The sequence below is a fragment of the Corvus moneduloides genome, chromosome 8 (assembly GCF_009650955.1).
Source record: "Corvus moneduloides isolate bCorMon1 chromosome 8, bCorMon1.pri, whole genome shotgun sequence".
Taxonomy (NCBI): domain Eukaryota; kingdom Metazoa; phylum Chordata; class Aves; order Passeriformes; family Corvidae; genus Corvus; species Corvus moneduloides.
The window spans coordinates 24,812,762-24,830,911 of record NC_045483.1 but is presented as its reverse complement, the minus strand read 5'-3'; the positions used below and the strand labels follow the sequence as shown (position 1 = coordinate 24,830,911).

Genomic DNA, 18,150 nt, shown 5'->3' with positions numbered 1-18,150 from the left:
TAAAGCTCAGGGGCATAGTTTATTGACAGTGTCCACAACAGCAAATTCAGTTTCAGCTATTGATTCTTGTTCTAAGCATGCAGGGTTCACCTCTAGCTGCCTTGAAGTCCCCACAGGGCTTTGCACACAGTTGTGCACAAGCCATCTCCAGTGCACACTTGGCTAGCAAAGCTCATACAGCTGCCCCTTCAAAAAAAGCTGATCACTTTTTTTTGGCCAGTTTAGTTTTTGGCAAGCTTAATTCAGGCAGCAGCATGGGATAGGGATGCACAGGGGCAAAGGGTAAGAGAGAATTGGGGAGCCTCAATTTGAAGTGGCACTATAAAGTATGGAATTGACCTTTCCATCTCTCTGCAATTCCAATACAACTGTTCACAGGGTACATGCTACTCTGGATCAAGGATACCAAGGGTGTTTGCAAGATACAATGAGAGATTACTCGTTCAGTCTGGACAGAGGGAAGGCTAGAACAAATGCTTAAATTTTTCTCTCTGGATTTCCAGCTTTCATGGCAGAAAACATCATCTCATGGGACTAACTACAACACAAAGCTGCCCCTGTAGGCAGTCTGCAATACCGAGCTCAAAAGAACAGGGAAACCACCTCCTCCAACACACACATACACACCTTATAGACACAGCCAGTGCAGAAGAGATAAGAAGGAGTCAGCAGACGCTTGTACAGACTTGCACTGCTTGCAAATAGTGACTGTCCATCATTGCTAGCTCGGGTCAAATAGAACAGGCTTTTGTTAACGTCCCCTAGCTATAGAGAGAGCAGTTCACACTTCCCGGAGTTATTGTTTGAGGCACTCTGCCAGGCAGCCTCTTTACACCCTTCATTTCCAGAGATTTTCTTTGCAATGCTAATTGATAGAGATTGCGAGTTTTGTTTTTAAGTCAGATTCCAGGAAAGAAGATGACAATCATTGCCTCCCCCTACTTTTTCTCCTTTTCTGCTGAGACATATGGACTTGGCCTAACATAAGAGCTAATTTCTGCCACCGCTGCAGTTTGACCATACACTAATCCATCAAGAACACTTACCAGCCCTTACTGCCCATGTTCCCTTGGCATCGTCATGCTGTTGCATGTCAGTGATAATCGAAACAATTGTTTGTGAGCTCCCGCATCTCCTCTCTAAATCCTATCAGGAAAATAGTATTCTGACCCTTCCTTTTGATTCATTTCACAAATAGGGAAATGGGAAGAGTGTGGGAAAAGAAGCAGGAATAGCCGAAGCAGGAATAGCCAAATCAGGATGCTTAACAAAACCATCTCTTTAGTTCATAGATTATCTTCAGACTTCCCCAAAAATCCATGGAATTTTGCTAGAGATTTGAGTAGAGTCCAAATGTAGAAACCCATTCTGCCAAGGTTCCTTTATGCCAGTTCTGGTACATCTACAGAGGAATCCAAATCACAGGTGGGATATGCTGAAAATAGAACAGAAATGAAGGATACATAAGTAAAGTGCATTTAGGAGCGACAACATAATTATTAGACAAGGACTAGCCACAGTGTTCTTTAAAATAACTCTTGAAAAAAGGTTTGTACCTATCCTATTCAGGGCATTGGAAGCATCTCTGCTCTCTCCCTCCAGAGCAGTCCTCATGTCAGGAGTTGCAAAGGTGACTCCGAAATCATGCTAGCATGAATGGTATGCTGAACTACCCAGTGCAGCAGGGCTCTGTCACCAGGCGCCTGCCTGGGGAGTCTTAGGACAAACATCCATCAGAAATCCCTACATCAAACATTTTCTAGGGCAGTACAGTGCTATTGATGTTTGAGCAGAACTTTCATCCTGAAGGAGGCAAGATCAATTTCACTAGTTGGTCTTCAGACATTAACACCTCATAAAAAGGCTGCTCATGCCCTGCTTATCTGGAATGTGTCTTTAATTATCTTTTGGTACACCTTTTGCAGCCCATTACTTACCAGTCAACACTGCTTTAATTATGGGCTTGGCAGTAACAGGCAGGTCTTACATCATTGAAATAAAAATGCTACAAAGCAACCCTGGAGAATTGCAAAGAGATTTCATGTTCAAATGGAAAACGGTGGAATTCAGGAAAGCAATACGGATTCTCATCCACAAAGATTTCATCCCATGAGCAGTACTTTCATGGCCAGGGGCACCCAGGAACCCTCCAGAGAACATGAGCAGGCAAGTGATGGTTGTGCTCTCACCTGCTCCTCATGGAAAGGAGCATTTACAGCAGCCCCTCTTAGTTCAGTGTCCAGACATGTCCAATTCCATGGTGTGTCGTCAGACCAAGCAGGATGGAGGCACATTTTGCACCTTGAGCAAAAAGAAGCCAAAATTTATGATAATTCTTGCTTTTCAAGAGCATTTATTCCCCAGTCCAGAACTGGCTCCTGAAAGAGCTCTCATCTGCACTGAGCTTTCCCTTACAGTTAACACTTTTGTTATGCCAAAGCATTGCTCTAGCCTTTTCTCCTACCAGAAATAAATGTTGCTTCTAAGTCTTGAAGCTGGAGGCAAACAATATGGTTGAAAACACCATGCACTTTTGGGACATACCAGTCTTGCTCTTAGTTCCCACTAAAATCTATAGATTTGTTTCAAGGTGAAAAAGGCATTAGGTCAGTTTTAGGTAACTGGGAATAATCTCACACTTCGGTATTTCTTATATTTAACTCTTTAATATATGGAACTGGTTGTAATGCTCTGAAATCCAGGATAATGATAAAAAAGGTCCTACCTGCAAGACTGAATTTCTGTCTCACCTGATATTTAACTCTTCACCAATGACCAAAAATGGATCCCTGCCACGGGAAGGTAGGAGTCTATAACCAGCTCAGTAAATGACATATTGGTACTTTTACTTAGAATTTATGATGAAGACCTCAGTCATTTTCAGCCCAGACACTTCCTGACATGGGTGAGAGTTTCTGTTTTGTGAATTTATTCAGTCTTTCTCTGAATGTATGCAAAATTTTAGCTTCCAGAGCATCCTCTGACTAGGACATGTTGCATGAAACACTTAGTTTTCTGTGTTCTGAGCATGTAACTTGCTAAAATCATTTGGTGCTTGCTGCCTCCCACACAAGAATGTGGGGTGACTGTCACTGATTCCAGCAGTTCACACTGACCATTTTTTCATCAAACCCCATCACTTTCTACCTTCAGCCACCTCATTTCCAGACTGAAGAATCTTATTCATGCTAGCTGGTCCATGATTATGTCCCCTATGGTAACTGCTCCATGCCTTCATCATTCACGTTGTCCCTTCCAGGGCTTTTTCCAGTTATGCTGTATCCTTCCTGAAAAAAGAAGATAGAGTGACTCTCAAAATTTAAGATGTAGAGGAGTCATGGTATTTTAGCTATTATGAAGGTAACGTGTAGGTTTTTTTCCAGTGCTTTCCTAGCAGCTAACATTTGCTTTGTCTTCTTGACCCTCACTGAGCTTGCATTCTCATAGAATTATCTATCAAACTCCGAGATCTCATTTCTGAGTTGTAGTGGTAATCTGCTGTGAAACCTGAAAACAATTCCTTACTTGTACTGCCACTATGCTGCCTACTGGTGAGTTTTTGAGTCCTGTGGCAATCTTGAAAGAAATTGTCATCCCTGTTAAAGAGAAGGCTGCCTTAAATTTTAAAGGAAGTAAGACCCCAGGTGAATCTGAAGCCAAAGTATTTGTAAAAATTGTGTCTTTTATTAAGCAGTAGCCCAACAATGCCCAACACTGTTCATTTTTTTTCCTGGCCAGTAGAAAGAAAATCTTAAAAGACGGATGTAGGATAGCTGGGAAAGTGGTGATTAGTGCCCCCAATGTCATGCAGTACAATGTCGCCTGCTCTGGTGGAGGAGAATCTGTGTTCTGTGGCACAGACCTGCCGCCCACAGCCACACAGAACAGTGTGGACAGTGATCTGCAGTTTGGACAGGGTGAGCCTGTAAAGGGTTAGGATGACCACACAGGAGGACAAATCAGCAGAGCACTGAGATAAATATGATTTCCTTTAAATGTAATGGTATTTCATGCCCAGTACAGTCAGGTTCACAGGCTACATTACTTTATGGTAAACCTTTTCCTTGTACTCCATGCCATCTCCTTCCCTGTCTCCTTTCCTTTGTAAGAAAGTGTTTATCATCATCCTCACCCATGCTGTTTGCAGATATATCCTGTGACAGATCAGCTCCAGAAGCACTACTGGACTCTTAGCACCTGAGAGGATCAGACCTCTGAACTGCAGATGTTTTAGGAAAACGACTATCTTCTTCTTGTGCTGACAGAATACAAGCACACTCACATGATACTATAGAACTACAACAGATCTCAACTTCACAGTCTGCTGAACTTGATTATGATAACCAGTCACCTAAAGACGAGTGAATTTGGCCTTAAGGCTAGTCTGCTGGGACTGGAGACAAGTTGTCTGGAGTCTTCTCCTCCCTGTTTAAAGAGCTATTGCTCTAACCTCCCTTGTCAATCCTATTCCTTCTCATCTCCCAAATAACATCCCCACCCATGTGGCTGTAGTGACACATGCTTCCCACCCATCTCACCCATCTGCTAGTGAGTGACCCCACTTCTTTGCTAGATCTGTGCTGACTTTTTTCTATGGCACTTAGTTTTTCCATCACAATATTCCTATTCCAGACACATAGGAAAAAAATACTCAGGACTAGAAAACTGTGTCAATTGGCATGACTTGTTCATTAACTGAGAGGAACAAAAAGGATCTATTCGTTGGTCCCAATGGACCCTCAAGAACAGATTCCTTTTTCTCAACACTGTACTCTGTGTTTACTACCATACCACTTGGCAACATAAGGTCTTTCAAAATAGGAAGCAGTAATAGTTAGGAATTCCTTCAGAGAGAAAGAAGAAATAGTGTCAGATACCAAACACTATGTATTAAAATACACATGCACTGTCTTGAAGTGGTTAAAGGACAGAACAAGGTGTCAGAATGCTGAGGGTTTCTGGAGATTTACTCCTTCATCCTGTTATAACCACTGTATGTGCAGTAGGACACTGGTGTGCAGAGCCATGGCCCTGTATCTGTATGAAATACACTTTTGAATAGTCTGAGCTACTCAGGTTTTTCCAACATGACCAATATGTATGAGGCTGTCTGGTCACAACTGATCCTTGCAAAGTACATTCAGTTTAATTAAATAGCTTCCCCAAATGACATAAAATCTTTTTTTGCTCCCATACCTTCAAAAAAAATCTTGTCAAATACTTATAGTTTGTATCCAAATTTTAAAATTCCACCAAATCATTGTAGCAGAAATCCAACATCTATAAACTAAGGTTTCAAATGGATATAATTGTTAATACTTCATTTTTTAAAGCTACCTCACATAATAAAAGACATCAGAGATATCCACAAAATATTTTTAGTAGGACTCAAGTTACTGATTTCCAGAAGATATGGGTAAAAACAAATATAGAACTGTAAAGTGCACAACTGCGATCAAAACTGAAGTTCCCTGTGCAACCTGGACTTCAAACTGGTGAGCCTTGGCTGTCTCTTTACAAAGGCTTATTAAGGCAATGTTGGCTGAAACACATCATGATAAAGGCAGCTGTTTCACCTTCCTTTTCCTTTTTAATAAGAGAAAAAAACCCCACAGTGATATTGTTAGGGTGAGCATATGGGATTCTGACATAAATTCACCTCTAAAATGCACAAACTGAATTTGTAGTAAAATCAATGAGAATTTAATATGTTTATAACTTACAGATGTTACCCAGTTCTTAATCTCTACAGAGAATAAAGTGTATGGCTGGGGACCCTTATAGCTGACAATTTCCAAGACTTGAATTATGCTCATAATTGTGTTTAAAATGTGACAGAAGTAGTTTAATCAAACATCCAGGGAATCCAATGACTAATGAGAAGGATACAGCAGATATATGCAAAGGTTTACTCACTTCAAGTTGCAAAGGCTATTCACTACAGCAACAAAGAGAATTACTATACCAAATTGTTTCTTCTTATGCACGTCTCATTACACTTAACATTTCCTGTAAGTCTGGGAATCTGCCGAAAATCTTGACCATTAACCTCAACAATGTAATGCTTGTCAAACTGCAACATGAAATATTTTAAAAGACCATACTTTTCCTTAGCTTCTCTAGTCTTAGAACTAAAAGATTAAGGTGATACAAGTCTCAGTCCCCATTAAAAATTAAAAGTGACAGAATAGTCAAGTTAACTAGCTACATTAGGAACCAGACATTGCTTGCAGTGGTTTCATGATAGCATTGTGCCATTTAGCTCTGATTAAAATAAAAGTCCTGTTGATAATTCTATTTCCTTAGGTAACTTTCCCTGAATGCATCCCATCTCTTTTATACCAGCTTCAAATCCAGTTTAAAATTGGCTCCAGTTTATTTCCAAGTAACTTCCTAAGAAAAGCCCAGTTCCTAAATCCTTACTTATACAGAAAGTTGCTGTTTAAACAAGTCACATCACCAACTCTAGCATGATGACTCATGCCATAAAATTTGTTCTGAATTTGACTAATCCTCCCTCCCCCTCCTCCTTTTTTTAAAGGAATTTTGAAAGACAGAGAAGAGCTAACGTGTCTCTATCTATTCTCTGGCATCCACGGAGAACACCAAACAAAAGAGGCCGACTACCTGGCAAATACCCTTTGTACTTCCCGATGGAAGTGAGATAGTCAATATCTCTAAGTTAGAGATAGCAAATGTTTCTAAACAGAAGAGGGAACAATTTTCTCCACTAGTAGGTGCAACAGAAACTTTAGTATTTGAAAACTGAAGAGAGTGATCTATTGATATGAATAGCATGTGAAATTAAGTAGAAAGATTAAGTAGAAAGAATGCACAGGTCCATCTGGTTGTTTCAGTAGAACTAACCCACCTCAGTGTGCACACCCAGTCACAATGGAGACCTTGAGACCCCCTGGACACAGCTTCAGTGAAAAAAGCAATTTTTAAAAATGAATTTAGCTGTCTTTGAAACCTCAAAGAGCATTGTATGTCCCATCCTCATGGTACTATGTGGTTACCCTACCTGTTGATCTCATAAAGAACCTCTTTCAGTTTTAGATTCTTAATAAGTACTTGAGTGTTTAATACCAACCTAATTTGAAATCTAAACCAAATAGTGCAAATACAAGAAAAAAAGTTTGTATGCAATTATGAGGGAATATGCTTTTTTAATGCTTTTTTTTCCTTTCCAACTTTTTTTTAAGATTATGCTTTCCCTCTTTTCTATGGCCTCGACTACTACACACTGAATTTAGCAATGTGTGCAGCCTGCAGCAGGGTAAAGCTAGGTTAGCTCATCTTCTCCAGGGCTTACAGAGCCCTGTCATGGGGCTGGCAGTTGTGTTGATTGCTCCCTATCAATATCTGCATGTTCTCTAGCACAGGAAATGCCTGAGAAAGGACAGGGAGCTGTGGCAATCCTGTCACAACTGACGTGTTCCAAACTGCAAACCTAAATCTGGCTTTGGTAAGCATGGCCAGAGCTGCCCACTGTCTGCACTCAGCCTTGGTGGTGTGCTGTTGAGAGCTGCCAGCTCATAACAGCATGCCATTCACTCACTTTTTGGCACTGATTAGGACAAAAGGAAAGGAAATCAAAGTAGAAATCTCAGAAGTTATGGTGAAATAGTTTTATTTCCTGTAAACTTGGCAAAGTGAATTTGTTCTGCATTTTTTTTCAATAATTCATATAACAGTGTTTGGGGATTTGTAGTTTCCAGTTTAGATTATACTTGTCAATAAATGCCATCTACTGACACATAACATTTCCAATGCTGAAGCCACAAAGATAGCTAATATGTCAAATATATGAGGGCAAAATTGCAAACCTTTGCAAAATATGATAGAGCAAGCTTTTCAGCTACTCTGGAAAATGACTCCCTCAAAATTAGTCGTTAGGTGTACCTAACAACACCTAACAAACACAAGAAAGATTAACCACTGAAAGCAGTGGATGTTCTGTTTTATGACACCTTCAAAGTAAGACAAAATGCCCCTTGAAAAGTATCCTTTAAGTAAGTGCAAATCACTGACCTCTATTCAGAGAAACAAGATAATATTTAATGGCCTGTGCTGGCCAAACTAGATGATGCTACAGGTCTCCTGGCTTTAAATTATTAGAAATGGAACTCTATTCAGCTTCTTAAATACTCTAAAGACTCCTCTCATTGTCAAGAGAAATATCCTGTTTTAAAAAGTCAGGTCAAAGACACTGTCCTGGATTAGAAATGGAACCTCTGAAAGTCCAGGCCCCACAACAGGTCAGAGCAGGGAGTTGTCTTCATGAACTAGTTCACGTTCAGGTGGCAAGGCTGTTGAGATGTCCAGGGCTGGTAGAGCTACTCATGTCAGTCAACAGGGCTGGCAGGGAGTGGGGGCTGCTGCCTCACATGAAGCTAGAAGAATATCACAATAAAAAGATAAATCAATTATTTTTTGCAACAGAGAAAGAAAAGTAAGCCAGCTCGCTGTCCTCTGCCCACGATGTCACAGTGCGGGCGGTCCTCACTGGAGCGTGGCAGTACGGGTGACACGACACCGTCTCTGACCCCACCTGGCCACCAAAGCCGGTGTAACAAGGCAAGCGCTGCAGCAGCGCCCGGCGCTGACAGCCGCGCCTTTGCTGTGCATCCACTGCCCTCTGCAGCCACCGCGGCGCAGCAGCACGGCCATCCCTTCAGCCCGCGGGCTGCCCTCTGACTACGTCCTAAACACTGGCCTTGCTGCGACCTTCGGTGATGCTCCTGGTGCGTGGGCAAGGTGGGCTCTCCTTGGGCGGGGCAGTCCCAGGCACTTCTACCACAAAGCTCGGCCCGTCTCAGGATCTCAGCACCACCTCTGGACGTGGCATTACAGGCAGAAGCAATTGTGTAGAACGTTCTAAAGAGGAAGAAATTAACTGATGGGCTACAAAAAACCCGGAGACAAAAACCACAAAAAGTTTAATTTTAGAAATTTCTCTCAGACACTAAGACGTAAGTGGGGTCACACATTCTTCTCTCCAGCATCAGCAAAACAACCCAGGGAAATTTATTAATCGGGTGTAATTCCACATAGCCAACCTCACTGGGTTTTGCAGATGGGATCGCAGCAACAGTTTTACCACTGAAGGAACTTTTTACCAAAGTCTTCTGTAATCTCCAAAGAACACCCCAGAAAAATGAGGGAAAGGGGGGAAAAAAGCGCAAGCAAGCACAGTGCTTTGGGCAGGATTAGACGGGAATGAAATAGAGACTGGGAAACAAACCAGTCCCAGGACAGAACAAAGGTAACCCAAAGACACGCAAAGTCTGTCCCCTCTATAGTGACCATTTTCTGCAACACAGGGCTCATGCTGGGGAAATGTCACGACTTGCTGCATTAGTTGTTGCAGAGAACAACAGCTCTACAGGCACGTCATTAACACGTAATTAACAGAGCAGCGTGTTAAGGCTTCAGGCAAGGAGAGAGAACAGTACGGTCAACATTTCTCACTGTGTCTACACCGTCAAAGTCATGTCAAGAAACAGATAGCAAAGCTCAAAGGAAAGCATGAACCCACCCAACCCCCTCCCAACATTTCTACCCCTGAGCATCCTTCCCAAGGCACTGGTGACTCATCACCGAGACCACAGTCCCAAAAAGGCACAGAATAGGAAATGCTGGATTTAATACGCTTTGAATCGCTAGTTTTCAAAAGGGAAGGTACTCTGTACTATTCTAGATAACAGCTGAACTGCTCAGTGGTAGGAAGGTCAATAGCTGTTTATTTTACCCCAGCAGCGAGCGCTACTGCTGCGACCCCGGGTGTGCTGCGGCAGGGACAGTCCCCCGCCCCGCCGGCACCGGGGAGCGCCCCGGGAGCCGCCACGGCCCGCGACCCCGCCCGCTGCCACGAGAGGGCGCTCCGGCACCTCCGGCACGGGCTGGGGCCGGAAAGGGAGCTGCCCTGGAGCCGGGGCTGCCCTGGAGCCGGGGCTGCCCGGGAGCAGGGGCTGCCCTGGAGCCGGGGCTGCCCGGGAGCAGGAGTTGCCCTGGAGCCGGGGCTGCCCTGGAGCCGGGGCTGCCCGGGAGCATGGGCTGCCCGGGAGCCGGGGCTGCCCGGGAGCAGGGGCTGCCCTGGAGCCGGGGCTGCCCGGGAGCAGGGGCTGCCCTGGAGCCGGGGCTGCCCTGGCGCCGGGGCTGCATCTCGGGCCACACCTGCTGCGATTGTCCCATTTCCTACATTTCCTACATTTTCTCCACCCCTAAGCAGACCGCTGCAGTAAAGGGGCAAGGAGTCAAGCTGAAAAAGTCACTCCAATTTCTGTGCTGTCCCACACTGCGTTCGGTACAGAATCACAGAAACGATTAAGTTGGAATAGACCTCTGAGATCATCAAGTCCACTCTATGACCGAACACCACCTTGTCAACCAGACTATGGCACTGAGTGCCACATCCAGTCTTTCCTGAAACACCTCCAGGGACAGTGACCCCACCACCTCCCTGGGCAGCCCGTTCCAATGTCTGATCACCCAAAACCTCCCCTAGTGCTGTTCTGGACTATGTCCTCTTGTCCTGCCACTGGCTGCCTGGGACAAGAGACCAATTCCCAGCTGGCTACAGCCTCCTTTCAGGTAGTTTTACAGAGCGATAAGGTCACTCCTGAGCCTCCTTTTCTGCAGGCTAAACAACCCCAGCTCCCTCAGCTGCTCCTCACAGGACTTGTGGTCTAGATCCTTCCCCAGCTCTGCTGCCCTTCTCTGGACACATTCCAGCAGCTCAACATCCTTCCTAAACACAGGGGCCCCGAACTGGACACATTTCAGTGGGCCTCACCAGTGCCAAGTACAGGTGCATGACCCCTTGCCTGGTCCTGCTGGCCACACTATTGCCGATCCAGGCCAGGATGCCATTTGCCTTCTTGGCCACCTGGGCACACTGCTGGCTCATGTTCAGCCAGTGTCGACCAGCACCACCGGTCTTTCTCCTCTGGGCCACTTCCCAGGCACTCTGCCCCGGCCTAGGCTTGTAGAGGCCAAAGTGCAAGAGCCAGCACCAGCTAACGCCGCGGCCAGCCCCGGGCAGGCGGTGCCGGGCCGCGCCCCCACCCCTCGCCAGGGGCCCGATGGCAGTGCCCGCCCAGGGCTGGGCGAGGTCGCCTCCCCTGGTCCGTGACGGCGCAGCCCGGCCCCAGCCCGGTCCCGCCCCGGCCCCGCCTCCCCCAGCCCGGCCTTAGCGGCGGCGGCGCGGCCCGGCCCCAGCCCGGCCCCAGCGGCGGCGGCGCAGCCCGGCCCCAGCCCGGCCCCGCCTCCCTCAGCCCGGCCTTAGCGGCGGCGGCGCGGCCCGGCCGCACAGCGCGGCCCGGCGGGATGGCGGCGGCAGCGGAGCGCGGCCGTGATGGCAGCTGCCACTTCCAGCGCTCCCGGCTCCTCTGGATGGTCGCCATCATCTTCGGCATGGTCGTCCTCGGTGTAAGGCGCGGCGAGGGGAGGGAGGGAGGGAGGTCGTTCAGAAGCCGCGAGGTGCATGGAACAGGCTCCCTGTACCGTCCCGGTGTGCGCGGAAACGCCGCTCCCTAAGATAAACTGCGGGGGAAAGGAAACTAGAGGTGCTGCTTTGGCCAGGCAGGGGGAGGCTGGACAGAGCCGTGCAGGAGGGCCAGAGTGAGTGAGAAACCGCTTGGCCTGCGAAGGGAAGCGAGGCCGTGGCGCTGGAGGCGCGTCCCGGGCGCGGTCAGAGCATCCTGGGCGCGGCACCAAGCGAGGGTTTGCGGGGCAGGTGCCCTGGGAAAGGGGCTGCAGCATTCCCAGAACTGGGAATTGAGGCACCGAGCGTCAGCACAGCTCACTCCGGGACAGCTGTGGGACATCAATCCATAAGGTGCATTTACAGGTGAGGGCTTTAGGCACAGGTTATACGAACTGGTGTTGGAAAAACACACGAGTTCTGTCACCACGTTGTCTTAATTTCTAAAAACAGACTTCAGCTAAGTTAGGTTGGATTACTGGAGTAGGGATGTTAATGGCAGTTTTGATGTATCTTAAAAAGTTTATGAAAGTCATCCATTGACTTTCACATGTTGCGATTTTCCTTCTGTTTCTGTATGGATTTTCTAAACTTAAGAACTACCACTGTAAAAATGATGGTCAGGGCAGGTCAAGCCACTCACAAAACAGTGTTTGGACTGTTTAAAGAAACAGAATGAGCTTTAAGCAGATTCCCTGTTTAAACCCATCATCTTGCCACATCCTTGGCATAGCTAAATTTGTGTGTAGTGAGAAACTGCAGCATTGATACCAGAAGCGAGATAAGGCAGTGTGAACTTTGGCCTGGCCTAGCGCTCACTTTATGTCCCCAGTGGACTCTGAAGTGCACAGCTCATCCTCCCCGGCTTGTGGAAGTCAGGGTGCACAGTGGCAAACACTGCGGACAGCTCCGTGACAGGAAAGAAACCTGGAAAGACACACTACATCTCTGGTTTTGGGATTGTGCTTAGTTATCTTCTGTGCCCTGTTAAAAAGAAACAAAAATCTGACATTTTCTTTTTCAAGGGACAAAAGAAGAATGACTAATCTTCTAGTTTTAGATAAATAGTTATTCCTCCTAAACAGTGTATTCATTGTTTGGCTTCTTCAGGTCACTTACCTCAGATTAACTTCTTCAGGACAAAGTCTTTTTTGCAGCTTCCATGTCTAATAGATAATGAGCTTACTTAAATGCCACTTAATGTGCAGATGCACTCTTGGTACCCAGACTGCAACCTTAAACTTATCCCCTCAGCATCCGGTGTGTCAAGGAATAGAAATTTCATAGTTGGAATCTTTCAAAGGCTACTGAAAGAATATGGGTCTTGGAGAAGGTTAATGGAATGAAAGAATTTAAGTACTATGAATAAATGAGCCCTACACCATGGACATGGGGGATGAGGGAGCAAAAATAAAGCTATTTTGAAGGTTAAATTGGTAGTACTTCTACCTTAAAGTAAGCTAACTACATTGTTGGTTTGTTTTGGTTTTTTTTTAGTGGGTAACACTTTGGCCTTCAACTATACCTTATAGCTATTTGGGAATATTTGGTACCTTCCTTAATTATTTAGTGGAACACCACCACAAATGGGTATGCTACGGGTAAGTTCTATTTGACTGTGTAATTATTTTGCCTCTCTCTTGTGCTTAGTCTGTGTTAGCAAGCTTTCCTGTAACCCAGTTGTTAATTAGATTTAAAGAGATCTCCTTTCATGCTCATTATAATTAAGGGTGTGGGGTAATAAGTATGTAGGAGACTAGACAGGCTAAGACCAGTTTGATAGTTTAAAAATTGAACTTGGAATTTGCCATCAATGCTGTTTTAGCAAGAAAGGGAAAAATGTTAAGATACTACTTTTGATGACAGTTATTAGTCCAAAGTTATCCTTGTACCACCTACTGAAAGTGGTTTTTTCTCAAGCTGTTGCTTGAGCAGTCCAGTTCTTTCTTTAGGAATCTTCTTTTTCCAGTTTCAATTAAAGAACATTTTCTACCCTGATACTCATTTATCCTGATCCACATGAGAAATAACCTGCCGAACAAACTGCATAGTGCTAAGTTTTGCTGAGTTACAAAGCTGAGTTTTTGCTACTTTAATTAACAAAAGGGCTGGAAAATATTTCCTTGAGCTCACTGACTTCCTGTAAAGACACAAATCAGTAGGGCTTTCTTGTTTATTGTGCCATGTAGAACCGTCATCTTTTCTCAGAGCATCTTTGCTTTAGCAAGGTATTGAATTGATCCTAACTGAATATCCTGTGTAACTTTTTTTTCTTCAGAAGCTTCTATATGAAAATTTGTGGGCCAAGTGTGGCTTATCAAGTCACATTATATATTCTGAATCTATACATAGAGTTATTTTCATAGAACTAAATCTGTAAAAACTTAAGGAGCTCCTTAGGACCACTAAAAATACTTGTGTAAGTAAAAGGATAGATTTTGCATGCTTAACTAAGATTAACTTGTACTGCTTTCTCTAAGCATTTGGCTTTTTGGCTTAATCTGTGCTGAACGTTTTGGAAGCATAGTGGGTCAAGGCTTATTGCACAAGTTACAGTTGTTCTGATTTTCTCAGTGGACTTCAGTTTCTTTTAAGTGTACACATATGGAGGTTTTTTAAGATGAAAAACACCCCAACCTTTCTAGGTTAAAATAATTTGTCGCTTCAGTGCTTTCAGTTTTATATTCTCTGCGTAATGCATCTTGGATATAACAGTCTTCTCCCTAATTTTCCACAAAATAAACCATGTTTTCTTTCCACCAGGTTCTGGGTATCCTGGTTGATTCACATAGTGGAAGCCCTCTACGGTATTAAGTTATGCCAGTAAGTTGTTCCCTCCTCTCACTCCAGCATAGGTTCTCTGCAAAGGATTTCTGAATCAAATGACATAACCTACAGACTGGTTTTGGTGGCTCTCAGCAGCAGTATGAATTCAGAGGATACTGGTAAAATTCTTGTTGCAGTGACAGTTTGCTGTCCTCCACAATTGGTTGCTGCCAATTCTTCCAGTGGTTACTGTCTTGCAGGGCAGCAAAACCAGGGGCTGGCAACTTGCAGAACCGGCAGCAGCAAGGTTTGCCAGAGCTTGTCTGGCAGCCTCTGACCTCCCTGTTCACTGGGTAACACTGCTGCTCAGGAGGCAGGGGGAATGATAGATAGTGTAGAAATAGTGAGATAACTTCAGGTGTTACAATTTTATCAGATCTTACCTCATCAGGATTGCAATACTGCTAATTACACGCTTAAACCATTGTGTCTGTATTGTGAGGATACAATTGGACACTTTCATTTGGGGACTGTTTAAGATCTACTTGTATCTGCAGGTTAGTGGGATAAAATGCTCAAACTAATCAGACTATACAAGCAAGGCCAACTAAGTCTTACGTTAGGATAACATTTACCTGGAAAGGAGTGCTGTCCAAACCCATCGTCCTGCTCATTTGACTTGTGCTTGCAGTAATTCGGAAGAATGTAGATACTGATTCTCATGCTCTGCAGGGTAGGTGGCCAGTCTGTTTGCCATGATAAAAATGATGGGATTCCACATCATTTGGGTCATTCACTGCTGTCTGTCCCAGGCTTCTCAGGTGACAGCTCTTGGAAGCAATGGGATTTTATTTCATGGAATGCTGTATAAAGGTTGGGGTTTTTTTTAAGATAGTAGAATATGGATGAATAATTTCTGCCTTCAGAATGAGAGTTAGTAATAATTTGTGTTTATCAGACTCTCATTTTAAGTTATGTAGCTTTGAAGTGAAAACTTTAAGTCTGACTGTGCAGATAGATGGGTATTTAGGCTTAAGGTGATTCTTTTAAGTATGAGGAAGCTTGACTACCAATGAACATACCAAATGAGTGTACTGTAATTAGTTTAACCAATGAAGTTTTACAGAGTAGTGTTAAAACCCACAAAAAATCCGCACAGATAGCCTGCCCATCATCTCTTCAGGAGTGCTGCTTTAGATTACCTAACAGCTATACTTCTATGAGCACCAAACACCATTTATTTTTACTTATGTGAAAGTGATGTCTACTTGGCAGCATCACAAAGGAGGCACAAAGAAAAACTGTGAGGACTCAGATACAAATTCGCTAATCAGCAGTAGTATTGTCATTGGCTCTTGGCCTGTATTGCTGCCTATGGTCTATTCATTAAGCTTGCTTTGTAGCAACAGGTAAATTTCTTAAGCCCTTGTTCTCTAGTTTCTGCACTAATTTGAAAATGCTGCAGCTGAGATTATAAACAAAAAAGGTTTTCATATCTGGTAAGACAGTTTAAGAATGAACATTTAGCAATGTTGTGTTAATCAACCCTTGGGGGATGATCATTTTGTATGTGTTAGGCTGTGGAGCAATGAAAGCTGAAGTGTCCTAGCCATGGTCAATAGAGGGGCCTCCTTGTACACTGAGGGGTTTTAACACAGCTATGCCTGATGGAAATGCGAAATCTCTTGGGTTTGCTGTCATGTTTATAGTTGTTCCTTTCAGTAGGAATACTTCTCAAGAACAACGAAGTGGAGGAAAAAATGACAATGTCTGTAACATACAGAAAAAGTCACATATGTTAAGTTAAAACTAACTAATATAGGAAGGTCTCTTCTTCATAAATAAAGTGAAGTGCCTTCAGCCCCATTATGTGTCTTTTGTCTAGCCACAAATTCAGGTACCAGTGCTTCTCCATCCCTCATCACACAGTCATTGTCAGGTCTCTGCCCTGCCAGCCTACAGTCTGCCTTAACTACCACAGTCAACAAGAAATTGTATTCAGACTTGTGTGTTAAGATCGGTATTAACCTGATTAACCAGTTTCTTTGTTCTTTGTACACAAACTTCTGGGATAAGTAATTTCAAATAGCATAAACTGAGATTGCAATTTGTATATTGTTGAGGAACTTGTATGCATAGAATTTCTGAAAGAGCTGTTGTTCAGTAGATAGCTTAAAATCCTAAACCCACAAGAACCGGTCTGTTTAGGTAGCACAGGAAATGTCTCAGTAGATGGAAATTAATGTGCTAAGCTGAAATGTTTTAATCCATTCTGAATATCTAACCTTACTTTATAAGTACCAGTATAGCCTGCAGGACTATAAGTTTTGTGACACATTTTATGCTTTTGTTAACGTTACAGATCTAAAGGAATCACTGACCCGGCTGTTCAGTTTCAATGGTTCGTTCAGACCCTTTTATTTGGATACGCTTCCTTTGGTCTCCTGGTGTCTTACAAGCCTTCAGCCAAGAAGCAATACTAGAAGATAATGAAAGAAGTCACTTCTCACGTACTTCATCCTCATTTTTCTTAAAAGACCCCCACATACATGTCTAGGTGCTGTAATTAGCAAAATTACATTCCTGCTGCATGATGCAGTGGCCTTCTACTCAAGCAACTCTCCTCTTACTAAGCAACACAATTATAATTCTCAGGGCCCTGTGGGTAGTTCAGTAGAAAACCAGCCCTTCAGTCTTGGCACTGCCAAATTTCAATCCTATTTGTTATGCAAGAAGCCAAAAGTTGCTCCTCTGCAGATTTTGGCATGTGTTCGCTGTCACTGACAGCTACTAGTAGTGATTGATAAATTACCTTTTAATGAGGAGAATTGTTCTTCTACAACAGGGACGTTATTGAGAGCCACAAGGCAGCTTGCACCTGTTTTGCAATAGGATTTAGATTTACCTATATTTTCTCTACAGGACTGTTGTTGGTGTTGTTGTTAAAGCCTGGTCTTTGTACTTTGTTTTGTCTGCTTATTTTGTTCCACAAAGGACAGACCACTGTATTGCTGCAGGCACGTTGAAAAGACCACGTCTCAGCTCACGCTGAGGTGCAGTGAGCTTGGATACATAAAGCACTTTAACTTGGTTTAATACACGTGCCTTAAAATTCATGCAGCATGACCTCGTCTTCTGAATGAAGATTTAAAGTTATGAGTTATTATAGTATAGAGTAGCTTTGAGGGCAGCTTTTTCGAGAAGTAATTTATTATCCAAAGAAAAAAAAATTATCATTCAAGAATCTAGCTGAAAAGTTGATATTTGGAAATGAAATTAGATGTAGTGAATAAACATATACCACTGTTTCCCAGATGCTGGTCTTCTGAAACCTAAGGTTGAGACACCATCATAAGCACCCCTCAAGAGTATTTCCTGTATGTGTAGTGAGTCTTCCATCAGATTGTCTTTTAGTTTTGAATATCTGAACAAGAATTTAGCGTGTGTAGTTTTAGCACTTTTAAAAGGAATAACTATTTAAAATACTAACTCTGGTGTGGGGAGTAGTTTTGCCATGCTACTGTTCTGGAAGAAAGGCAAGAAAAGGTTGTTCTTTCTCTAACCTCTAAGAGCTCCACAAGGCAGTAACAAATAACCTTGTGCAGTACCTACGGACTGTAACACTTCCATGTGAGAAGCCTTATTCGAGCACAGGTACATAAAGTTTTTGCTTTCAGTGGGTACTAAAAGCATGGAGAACTGAAGGGTTTGAAATGGTGGTTTGTTTATTCTGTTGTTGTTGAATGGTAAACTGGTAACTTTAACATTTTATAGAGAAGTAGAAACTCATTTAGTGGCTAGAAATCCAACTAGAATGTCAAGAGCCTGAGCTACATTTTACTGTGTAACCTTTGTCTTAGTCTGTGACCCTGGAATAAAGATTTCTAAAAAGTGAA

At 43.6% G+C, this 18,150-nt stretch overlaps 1 protein-coding gene and 1 long non-coding RNA gene across 2 annotated transcripts; one reads left to right on the top strand and one right to left on the bottom strand.

Annotated features, from left to right (window-relative positions):
* On the bottom strand, positions 1–9,841 carry LOC116447638. Its single transcript, XR_004241621.1, has 3 exons — positions 3,148–9,841; positions 2,190–2,301; positions 1–1,435 (listed from the first exon to the last, which is right to left on the bottom strand). It is a non-coding gene; the product is annotated as an uncharacterized LOC116447638 (long non-coding RNA).
* Positions 9,842–11,297: 1,456 nt separating this feature from the next.
* TMEM254 (transmembrane protein 254) lies at positions 11,298–18,150 on the top strand. Its single transcript, XM_032116540.1, has 4 exons — positions 11,298–11,433; positions 12,986–13,089; positions 14,252–14,311; positions 16,617–18,150. The coding sequence occupies exons 1-4, from the start codon at positions 11,332–11,334 to the stop codon at positions 16,735–16,737; spliced, it is 387 nt and encodes a 128-aa protein (XP_031972431.1). The 5' UTR covers positions 11,298–11,331; the 3' UTR covers positions 16,738–18,150.